Source organism: Peromyscus maniculatus, chromosome 11 (genome assembly GCF_049852395.1).
Source record: "Peromyscus maniculatus bairdii isolate BWxNUB_F1_BW_parent chromosome 11, HU_Pman_BW_mat_3.1, whole genome shotgun sequence".
NCBI lineage: Eukaryota > Metazoa > Chordata > Mammalia > Rodentia > Cricetidae > Peromyscus > Peromyscus maniculatus.
The window spans coordinates 40,181,549-40,193,680 of record NC_134862.1 but is presented as its reverse complement, the minus strand read 5'-3'; the positions used below and the strand labels follow the sequence as shown (position 1 = coordinate 40,193,680).

At 40.2% G+C, this 12,132-nt stretch overlaps 1 protein-coding gene across 2 annotated transcripts in view; it reads left to right on the top strand.

Moving 5' to 3' along the window:
- The window catches only part of LOC102915133 (zona pellucida sperm-binding protein 3 receptor-like), a 41,757-nt gene that overhangs the window by 17,712 nt on the left and 11,913 nt on the right, over window positions 1-12,132 (top strand). For both annotated transcript variants that reach the window (XM_076547318.1, XM_076547317.1), the window contains exons 5-7: window positions 6,581-6,666; window positions 6,836-7,030; window positions 8,158-8,355. In XM_076547318.1, the coding sequence (XP_076403433.1) occupies window positions 6,581-6,666; window positions 6,836-7,030; window positions 8,158-8,355 (479 nt within the window). The remainder of the gene's footprint in view (window positions 1-6,580; window positions 6,667-6,835; window positions 7,031-8,157; window positions 8,356-12,132) is intronic.

Below are 12,132 nucleotides of genomic sequence, written 5' to 3'. Positions count from 1 at the left end.
TCCCTTTGGTCAGTTTGTGGGATTGTTCTATGAGTCATTAGAGTAATTTTGCATAAAGTCTTCTTCTATTCTCATATCTTGAAGTGTGTTCTACCTATTTTCCCTAGCAGTTTAAGGGTTCCAGGTCTTCTATTTCTTGAGTTTCTTACAGAGTAAGTAGGGGTGTAGTTTCATTCTTCTGTAAATGGGGACACAATTTCCCCAGTACCCTTGTTTGAAGAACCTGTCTTTTCTCCATGCTTTTTTTCTTTTTCTTTTTCAACTCTGTCAGGCATCGAGCAGCTGAAGTTGTATAGGTTTATGTGTGCACTACTTCATTCTTGGTTTGTTACTATGGCTCTAAGACCAGTTATTGTGGCATCCTTAGCCTTACTCTTTCTGTTCAGGATGGCTTTGACTACTTGGTTTTTTTGTTTTGTATGTATTTTAGTGTTTTTCTACTTCTGTGATGAGTAGTGCTTTTGATGGGAATCACATTCTACTTTGTCTGAGTTACTTTTTTTTATTGCTGTTATAAGACACCATGACCAAAACAACTTAAGAAGAAAGAATTTATTGAGGGCTTACAATTCCAAAGGATGAGTCTATGTCCATCATGTCAGGAAGTTTGGCAGCAGGCAGGCATGGTGTTGGAGGAGTAGCTGAAAGCTCACATCTTGATCTCCAAACACAAGGCAGAAGGAGCTGGCTGAGAATGGCATTGCCCCAGTGACCACCTCCTACAACAAAGCCACACCCCCTAATCCTTCCCAAACATTTCCCCTGGCTGGGCATCAATTATTCAAACATATGAGCCTATGGGTGCTATTCTCATTTAAACCACCACGTACTTGTAAATGACCATTTCTACAGTATTAAATCTGCTACCATGAGCATGGAAGGTCTTTACGTTGTTGGTTCATCCTCAGTTTCTTTCTTCATCATTTCAAAATTCCATCCCACTGGTTTTTTACTTCCTTGGGTAAGCTTATTCCTAGGATTTAAAAAAAAGCTCTCCTGAATGGGACTTCTTTCATGGCAAATTTATAATTTGTCTATAGGAAATCTGATTTTTGCAATTTGATCTTGTATTCTGCTGCTTACTCAAAGTCCTGGTTAGGTCTAAGAGTTCTCTGGTTAGAGTTGGTGGTGTCTTTTAAGTACAAGATCATGTTATCTGCAAAAAGGGATACTTCTTCATTTGTTTTGTTTATATCCCTTTTAACTTGTCTTGAGTTGTTGCTGTAGCTAGGACTTTAAGCACCATATTGAAAATAATGGAGAGTGTATTCTTTTGTCTTGCTTTTGATTTTAAAAGACATGCTTTCAGTTTTCTCCCATTTAGTATTAGTATGCTGTTGGCTATGGATTTCTTATATACAGACTTTGTTCACTGAAATATGTTCTTTGTATTCTTAGTTTTTTTTTTTGAGGCTTTTATTATGAAGGAATGTCAAGAACATTTTTTGCATGTATGAGATAATCATATGGTTTCTGTTCTTAGATTCCTGTCTGTATCTAATCACATTTATGAACCAGCCTTTAATTTCTGAAATGAAACCAATGTGACCATGATGTTGAATATTTAATGTGTTCTTTAATTTCATTTATGAATGTTTTATTGAGAAAATTTTCATCTATGTCCAACAAGGGAATTGGTCCCTAGATTCTTTTATGTATCTTTTGCTGGTTTTAGTATCCCATCTTTTAAGTTTTCCTGCGTGGTACTTGTCAGTATTCCTTTAGAAGTAATTTACTTTTTCTTTTTCTCATACAACTTTGATTTGTTTTTGGTTTTGTTTTGTTTTTTGTTTGTTTGTTTTCGAGACAGGGTTTCTCTGTGTAGTTTTGGAACCTGTCCTAGAACTCACTCTGTAGCCCAGGCTGGCCTCAAACTCATAGAGATCCGCCTGGCTCTGCCCCCCCCCCCCCCGAGTGCTGGGATTAAAGGCGAGCACCACCACCACCCGGCTCATACAGCTTTTAATTTGGTTGCCTTCTTCTGCCACGAGTCATGGCAATCTACAGCAGATGGCAACTAATATTCATCAGGTCAACCCTCCAGTTGAGTAATTCTCTGATGGTGAGTCCTGGCAGGCAAGGACCACGGGGTCACAGACTATGAATACCGTTTTGTCTGTAATTTTGTCTGTAATTTCTCAAGTGCTAAGTACAATTCTTCCCTAAACAGCTGTGGGATTTTTCCTACAGCCTGTATTTGGTAATATGCTTTCCTCGTGAATATATATCCCACCTATTTGGAACATTTATTTCTATGGATTATCAGGAAGATGATTTCTTCTTAAACTGTGTAATTTTCATGAATAAAAATATGTTTTTATAGCTAAGTCTATTAAAATTGTGAGAGACTTAGAGACCTGTTTTAGATCAGAGCTCAGGCTGACATAGGAAAATTACAGTATCTCTCCAGCTCTAAGACAATTGTATACCATTAGCTGATTTAAAGCCTCAAAGTAAGTTCAGATTAGACCAGGTGTCCTTGCTATATGGGTTGTAAGATAAACCTCTCCAGGAAATAGCCCTGTTCTTAAGGGCAGATAGCCAGCTCCAGTCCAGTTTACAAGGACAAAGTCGCCAGCTGACAGCTGGTTCAACTTTGTTGAACCAAAGTTATAGGTACAAAGAAACTTTATCATAGCACCAGCCTTTCCCTTAGTCTGGCTAGTTATCTAGAACAGCAATTAACTTCCTGCATAAATTCCTCAGCAATTAAATCTCTGCACAAACTCCTAATCTCAGTTTTATGATATGAGACTTCAAGTGCAGCCAACTAACTGTTCTTTACGATGGGTTTCAGAATAGTTTTAAAAGATTCCTTTACATAAAGGGGATAGAATGAAGGGGGACAAGGAAAGTCTTCAATGTAGTCAGAGGACAGGATAAAGGAGGGAGTTTGGGAGAGGATGCGCATCACTGAAGACCTTTGAAACCTACTATTATAGAAGCTTCCTGAAATATACACACATGTTGACAGAGTTTAAATGGAGTTGCCCTGACAAGGTAGCAATGCCCTGCTAGACAGTACAGGCTAACAAATATGAAGGCCCAGAAGTTTTAACTTTTTGAATATTGGTTAGTGGCATGCCATAAACCCCCAAACAATATAGGCAATCGACATAGAGAAACTATGTAATATTTATATTTCTAAGCCTGACCTAATCATTCAATCTGATAATCTCTGGTAACATTTCATTTCCCTGAAAATGAACTAATTTCAGTCTTTCTTGCTGAAAAACTTCTATTAAGTACATGTAGCACTTTTTATTTATCCACTCTGCATTTTAGATACTTATGCTGGTTCTGTAACTTAGTTGTTAGGAATAGTGAAGCACTAAACATTGATGTAAATGCATCACTGTGATATGTTGACTTAGAGACTTTTGGATAAATACCCAGTAGCGGTATAGCTGGTTGTGTGACAGTTTGAGGAACATCCACACTGATTGTCATGGTGACTGGAGCAGCTTGTGTTCCCACTGATGTATTAAGGTCTTTTATTCTTTGCATCTTCATCCACAATGGTTTTATTTCTCTTCTTGATGATACCCCTTCTGAGTGGGATGAGATGAAATCTCAATGGAGTTTTAATTTGCATTTCCATGATTCCTAGTGATGTTGGATATTTCTTCACATGTTTATTGGCTTGGCTTCTTTTCTTACAAAGACTTTTAATCTTCCTGGTTTCAGGCTCCATTCCATCCTCACGAATCATGATGACTTCTTTATACAGATTCACAAATAAATGGCTTCCCCATGTGACTATGAGGGGCAGGCACATACGTTCAGTTTATAACGCTGTAATACAGAATTCTCTTTCCTACCTTTATAATCTTCCTTTCATTCTCAAAATAAACCCATTTGGTCATAGTATACTTTTCTTTCAAAACATTTCTCCATTCTGGCGGATAATACTTTATTCATAAAATTTTATGGATATTCAGGGTAAATGGACATTTTTCAATGTCTTAGAAGGAGAAGGAATTGTCGAGAGCGAACGTGATGTGATAACAACTATAAAGTAAATGGTTTATAAGGGAATGCCAAGCTTTAAAACCAGAAGATTCAAATCGTGTCAAAATAGTTGATGGCACATGACAAGGACAGTACTTAGCAAACACAGCTGAACCATGCATCTATTGTACACCATTTGATTTGTAGCTTGTTCTTGAACAAATGTATGATGAGCAAAGTATGAAGATTGTATGTAGGTGCAGGCCGCACAGACACCACCAGCAGCCTGGTCTTCAGCTTGGACAGCAGCCTAGTGGCTACTGTCCCCAAGAACAACTGTATGAGCATCTGGGACACCAGAAACATGTGGTCCTGCATGAAAGACGATGAAGGCTCCTGGACCTGTCAGACGGGCATCAGCCTGAGCAGGCACTTGATGGCCTGCAATTGCCTCTGAGGGCTAGGATCACACAAGAACAAGAGGAACACTACGTTTTCATCGAGGTGGCAGAGTGAAGAGGACAAAGGCCTCTGGGCACAGCCCAAACCGTTCTCAGACTGGAGCACTTCTTGCAAGAGAGCTCCCCACTGCTACCTCCTCCGGGGGGTTTGCTTTGTTATGCTCTGCAGGGATCCCAGTGTACAGGACACCTGGTGAGAAGCAGGGTGCTCCTAAAGAACACATCAACTACTCTGAGCATCCACCGAGCCTCACATACACACCACCTCCTAGAGCACCAGTCTTTCCTCCCAGAAGGTCAGCCCCAGCAGCTTCGGGGCTTTCTGAAGTCAGACACCATGGCATCCTCTGGGTAGAGAGGCTGGATGGAAGTCTGGAAAGGACGGAGTAATCTCCTAGGATTTCCTCCTTGTAATGACAGAATCAGGATTTTAAACAGCAGCAACAACAATAATGATCAGAATGGAAACCGCCCTGGCAGGGGGGACCTTTCTTGTTTTGTTTCAGTTTTGACCCCTAACAGAATCACTAGAATTGTGTGGAGTCCCTTTGTGGTTTCCAGATGATATAGGGGAAATTGGGGTTCCCTTTGGGGAACCTTAATCTCATTAATAAAGGAATAAGAATGCACTCAACTGAAAGCTCAAGGACAGTTTTATTAGAGTTTAAGGGAAAAGCAGACCAGGGCAGCCAAGCTTTAAATCTCAGCAACACCCAGGGGAGGAAGATGGAGGAGATGCTGTCTAAGTCTGTCTGGAGGTCAGACACATCACAGACCAACAGCCACCTGTTGTGTAGAGAAGCTTGAGAGAAATAGAAAGTCCAAAATATCAGGGAAGCCCCAAAATATTAATGAAGGCATGCCCATAGCACAACAAATTGAAAGGAAAGGAAAGCTATCCTTTTCTGAGGAATTCAGACAAGTGGGCAAGCTTACAAACCAGCACGGTTGTGCTCTGCAAGAGGCTGTGCAAGGGATGGGAATTGTGGAGAGGAAAAGCAGCATCTCACTAAAGGACTAATTATCCGCCCACCTCTTTAGTATGCCTTAAGATGAGCCATCCTTCCTAGAGGTGGTCCATTGACCAGGTGGTTGACCTGTCCCGTGGTTGGACTCTACCCATGTTAGAGATTCCATTTTCCTAACCAGAAGTTTTTTCTTCATGGGCCTTTGTTATCTACCACTCAGGGAAGTAATACTTTGTTATCCATAGCATGGATGTGATACTTGAAGTTTTGAAATCGATGGAATGTGGAAACTTTGGTAGCCCATCACATTGGGAGAAGGGCTTCAGGGTTAACCCAGTGGAGAGTGTTTACGAAAGCCTGTGGGTGGGTTGGCTGAATTTTAGGGTCTTGCCGTCACGGTGGGAAAGATTTTTTTAATTAGCTATAATTATCTTTATGCTTTCTTCAGGAAAGGATGATAATGATGGGGTTGTCATGAGGCTCCCTGGCAAATCACTACGTTTGCATGTGTTAGGCCGAGTTCCATTTTCAGCACAACAATAAATAAATAAGAAAGAAAAGAAGGGAAGAAGGGAAGAAGGGAGGGAGGAAGGAAGGAAGGAAGGAAAGAAAGAAGAAAGGAAGGAAAGAAGGAAAAGGAAGAAAGAACAGAAGTCACAAGATGGATAGGGCAAGTTTTGAACTTCCGGTGCATGGTGTGACTTTTTTGGTGATTTTGCTCCCTCCTTTTGCTACAGTGTAATGAAACCGTGAAGGAATCAAGACCATGTGCACATGCATATTAAACTATGCTCTGAGGACAAAGTACATTCTAATGTGTGGGGAAATTTTCAAATATTTGTTTTGAGAAAAGAGTTACGTCATTTTTAAGGTTCTAGTAAGTTGTATTTAGTTTAAAAACAATTATAGCTTCCAAACTTATATGTGTTTTTTTCTTTGGTTGCATTATACAACACTTAGAAAAATTAATAAATTGTCATAAATGGATGAAAGAAATTTTAATATGAGAAAATATGCTCCTGCTCCATATGATGAAATTGAACTCCAAGATGGTTCTAATGGTAATTACTGGTCAATAGAACATCAATTGTTTTATTTTAAAATGATGAATAAAATTGTATTTGTTCAACACCTTGATTCCAGTTGCTGTTAGAGTAAACGAAAATAAGATTCCAGATAAACCTTAGATCCGTCTTTCAGGTATCTTCTGATTGGCTCAACAACTAGCCGGTGTGAGGTCCAAGGTAAAGGAGTAGACTGGAGTGATTCTCTCCCAGAATGTGTAAGTAAGTAAAGATTTTTTTCTGACATGATAATATGACACTTACACCACATTATATACTAACTACTTGTGTCTCTATTGCCTCCTGGACCCTCCATTTACAACTGACAGAACTTTAGATTTACAATGATACCCTTCCTGATTGCTCCTTTCTCTCCCCTTATTCATCTAAGTTGTCACGTGTGAGTCCCCTCCAGAAATCAGCAATGGGAAGCACAGTGGTAGAGAGGAAGATCTTTATACATATGGCTCCTCGGTCATCTACAGCTGTGACAGTGGCTTTACGCTCCTTGGCAATGCCTCCATCATCTGCACTGTGGTGAACAGAACAGTAGGTGTTTGGAGCCCAAGTCCTCCTGCCTGTGGAAGTAAGTCCCAGTGACGAATTCTGCTTTCCATTGTTTGCATTTATTTATAAGAATAAGGTGTGTGTACTGGAGGTAGTGACAGCAGTTAAATACAAATGAATGATTGCAATAATGAAGCAATTCATTTGTTTAGCCATTACGCTACATTCATTAGACTGGTCTAGAGTTTATGATAATAATCTACATTATAATCCTGTGCATTTTATAAAAAAAGCTTTCTGCAAGATCTCTCTTACTGCATTGTTACCGCTGGAAACTTCACAAGCCCATGTTTACATGGTAGCCAGCCTTCTTTAGATGATCCTCATGCCTCTATGGCAAGACTTGCACAATCAAACACAACAGAAGACTGCAGAACAGACAGAAGCTGCGGCTGGAAGTGTTGGCAGTATTGGCAAGAGTCAGATGAGGAAACGCCTAGTGTGTGACAGAGTTGTACAAACAAATGTCTGTTCACCCCAGACGTTGGTGTCTGATGGGCACCAATGGACGAAACAAAATATGACTTCACCAGCGTCCAACTTGGGGGGACCAATATGAGCTTACTAGGCATGCTTACAGAGTGGTTTCAGAGCACTGGGAAGAAGCTATTTATGGAGTGCCAGTGACTCCATAACAGCTGTATTGCTACAAAGCTCCACCCCATTCTGGATGGCAACCTCCCGGAAGCTGAATCATGCAGTACTGTTTTCAATTAATCTTTCACTTCCTATATATTCTCTTATATCCCTAAGATCACATGCAGCTGGGGAGGGGACCCAGGAACAACAGCTGGAGTCTCTAGTGAGAGTCTTGTGACCTTCTACTTGAGGACATCAATAGCTCCATCACTACTCCCACTGTATGTCCTAGTCCAGCTGTCATGGCTACCATGGGATGCAAAGTCAAAAGTGGTATCGTGCTATGTCAGTAGCAAAACATCTCTGTATAACACACTCAGAAGGTGAAGGGAAGCGACTAAAGAGACAGTTTGAAGTGGGACAGAATACGGCTGACAGACATCTATCACCATCACCTAAAAGTGAAGGGGCTTCAGCTGCATCCCTGTAGTGGTATGGAGAGGAGTCAGGAGGAAAAGGTGGTGGGAATGACTAACATGTCTTCGTGGTTTTGTTTTTCGTGGTCAGGTGGTTGTACTGGTGTACCAGATATTCCCTTTGCTTCCTGGGAGGGCAATAAGCTTGCTTTAAGAAATTTTCAAATGTTTGAAATTGGGACCAAGTTGAAATTCCAGTGCAAACCTGGCTACCAATCGCCTCCCAACGACCCCCAGACTGTGACTTGTCAAGAGAATTTGATGTGGACACCTACCAAGGGCTGTGAACGTAAGCGACCTCGCACTTGAAAAAGCTATCGATTGCACACGTCTTTTAAATTATTTGTTGAATGTATTGAGCACAATCTTTGAAATTTACTGGGGCCTGTTACATAATATAGGATATGATTAGTTTTTGTAAAAATTCAGCGCACATTTGAAAATATGCATTATTTTGTGATTATTGTTAAAGTGTTCTATATTTGTCAATTAGCTCTAATTCTGTGATTGTGATGTTAGAATTTAAATCTCTCTCTGTGTATATGTGTGTGTGTGTGTGTGTGTGTGTGTGTGTGTGTGTGTGTGTGTGTGTGTATTTGTCATTTAGTTCTAATTCTGTGATTGTGATGTTAGGATTTAAGTCTATATATCAATCTCCACTGAAGGACTGATGACAGGTTTATGTTTTATCTTTTAAAACATTTTTTTTTCCTTTTTGGTATCTTGAGATGACATTAACAGATATGTACATGTTTGAAATGGCATATGTTACTGATGTTTTTCTCATCTTATTATTATGAAATGACCCTTTATTGCTGTAGTTATTTTGTCTTTAAGTTATATTTTTGTGTCAATATAGCTCACAGCTTATTTAAGTTTGTGTTGTGTGACTTAGTTTTAAGCTTTCTGTTGTTCAATATTTTAAATATGTTTTAAAATAAGGTTAATGTGTAATTAATGTAGCTAGTAATGCACATGAAATTATAACATATAATCATATGACATAACATAGTATATTATGTTTTCTGCCTTTTTGTATTGTTATCTCCTTGACTTCTTTTGAATTTATCATTTCTTTACTTTTCTGTCTGTGTGTCTCCTCCTTCGTCTCTTTTTACACACACACACACACACACACATACACACACACACACACCTATCTTTTATTTGCTTTAATATACAATAAAAATTATAGTATGCATTTTTATGTTTTTGCTGTACCACAAGTTAATGCCTTCACCTCTTTCAAGGCTTAGGAAGACTTAGAACCCTGATTTGCTTCCACCTAAATGCTATTACTTTTTTGTACATGTCAATTCTATGTAAGTTTTAAATGCCACATAACTGCTCTCACTGATACCTGCCGTTGAATCTCTTCTGGTTCTTTTGACTTAGGCTAGCTACCATGTTCCTTTCCCCAGTAGATACTCTGGTCTCCTTTCTGGTCTGCTGATGATAAAACGTTCTTTGTCCATCTCCTGCTATGTGTTCATCTTAATGTTTGGGGATATGTTCTGTGGATATCCAAGTCTCAACAGACAAGGGTTTTCTTGGTTTATTTTATTCCATCTTGGTTTATTTCTGTCATGAATTTTACGATTGTTTACTCTGATGATTATTTGTGGGGGGCCATCCCACCCCCACTTTTCCCCAGGGTACTCGAGCAGGAGCAGCAGGAAATATTAGATAGAAATATAGCTAGAGAGAGACAGACAGAAACACAGAACAGGCTCAGGAGGGCCTGGATCCTTATCCATCGGGCCCTGACTGTCTCTGCCAAAGGGCTTTTAAAGGAATGCCAAGGGGTGGAGCAAAAGACCTCCCCCCAGGCACAGACAAATGCAGATCCTTCCAACCACCTGGCAACCTTGCCCATGGTCAAATCATCCCCTTATGCAGCTCTGCTCTGTCAGGCAAACTCAGATCTCACAAGGAAACTTCTGTGCACATGTGCATGTAACAACAATTAATGAGAAAACAGGCCCCATGTTTGAAAGAGAGCAAGGAAGGGTGCATGGGAGGGTTTGGAGGGAGAAAAAGGGAAGGGTAGGGAGAAATGATGCAATTATAATCTCAAAAATAAAAGAAAAAAAATCCTATAATCTTTAACAGTTTCAAATTCAACACTGTTTAAAAGTCCAAGTGTAGAGTTTAGGCAGTCTATTAACTGTGAGCCTCTGTACAATAAAATATAAGCTATATGGTTCTAATATTCAATGGCATAGAATAATAATTTCCATTTTAAATGGAACAGAGATGTAGAGAGAATTTTTTTTTTTCCGAGAGAGGGTTTCTCTGTGCAGTTTTGCTGCCTGTCCTGGACTTGCTCTGTAGATCAGGCTGGCCTCGAACTCACAGAGAGTCAGTCTGCCTGGCTCTGCCTCCCAAGTGCTGGGATTAAAGGTATGTGCCACCATCGCCCGGCTGAAAGAAAATGTTAAAGTGAGGCTGAAACCCAGTATTGAAAATGCTAAATCTTGCAGCTTTCTGTCTGGCATCTGGGGCACACGATGGAATCATCTGGGCTCCAAGGGGCATAATCTTCACAGTTTCACACAAGGGTCTCTTAGGAATTCCTCCTGGAGACTCCAACCCTATTACGTGCTGACTGGTCTTAGTGACCCCCTGAAACTTCTGAACAAATCTTGCATCTTTCATGTTTTTGAAACAAGTGCCATGTGGATGCTGCTGCTGAGTTCTACAGTCAGTCAAGGATGGACTGTCAGTCAGTCAGCTGTGGACCACAGCTGTCGAGGGCTGAGGCTACAGAGGAGCCGCTTTCCTAAGCAGTCATTTTAGATCAGGGGACCCTGCAGCTGCACTGTTGTATGGGCCAACTCCTCTTACATAAATCTGTGTTTTCATAAATTGGCTCCTGGGATGGGTGGGGCCTTGCTGCCAAGGAGCCTTTGCTATTGTTCCAGTGAAAAGAGTGGGGTTTCTTTTAGACTTTTGTAGGTAGGCGCTTCCCCTGCCCGAAATTTTAAATTTGTATGTACAGCTTTCCTTGCTGCATTTCATATTCTTTTTCATATTTTTACTTCATTCTCTCTCTCTCTCTTCCTCTCTCTCTCTCTCTGAACAAGAGCGCTGAGAATTAATCATGTTGTAGATTGAATATTAGGATGTCTTGACATTTCCTCTGCCAAAGATATTAGTTGCTTACTTATGAGTTCAATATCACTCAAGTTCTCAAGACACAGGCAGAATAAAGCCGGATTCTTGGCCAGAATAGCAAAAATGGCCTCTTGACCAGTTCCCAATAGAGCTGCTAATTGTTCCTCTCTGAAACTTCATAACCTGGCTGCTTCCAGAGTCTGCATTTGACACTCTGGTTTTACAAGTCCCACCACAATGGTTCTTTAAGTTCGGTTTACAGGGCTCTGGATCTGATGGTCCAAACTCTCCCATGTTCCTCCCTAAACCAGTTCCCAAACCCAAAGTATCACATGTTCACATTATAACAGCAAAGACCCCACTTCTTAGCACCATGCAAGGTTAGAAAAGTTTGTTTGGACTTGGGGGAAGTCCACCACATTGCATGCACAGTCAGGAACCAGACACTCTTGAATGCTAGAACTCAACCTATTTCCCTTTTATGAAGCCCAGAACCCAGGGCATAGAATGGTGTTGCCCATATTCACTGCGTGTCTTTCCATCTCAATTAACCTAATCTAGATAATTTCTCACAGACACACCCAGAGGCTAGCCTTATCTATTAACTTAATCTAGATAATCTCTCACAGGTATGCCCAGAGATTTATCTCCTAGGGGATTACAGAGCCCATCAAGTTGACAGTATTAACCATTACAATTTGCCTAATATTCCTAGTACTTTCTGAATAGAGTCATTGGGCTTTTCCTGTAAATATGATGTCATCGGTGAACAGTGATGATGACTTCCTCTTATGACTTGACATTTAAAATTTTTCTTTCATTTGCTTGCTTGCAGATCTTCCAGTACTATCTTGACTCAAAGTAGTGAACCTGGGTATTTTGTCTTATTCCAGATCCTATAGAGAAATACTTCAGCTTTACTCATTTAGGATAATGTTGACTACAGGTG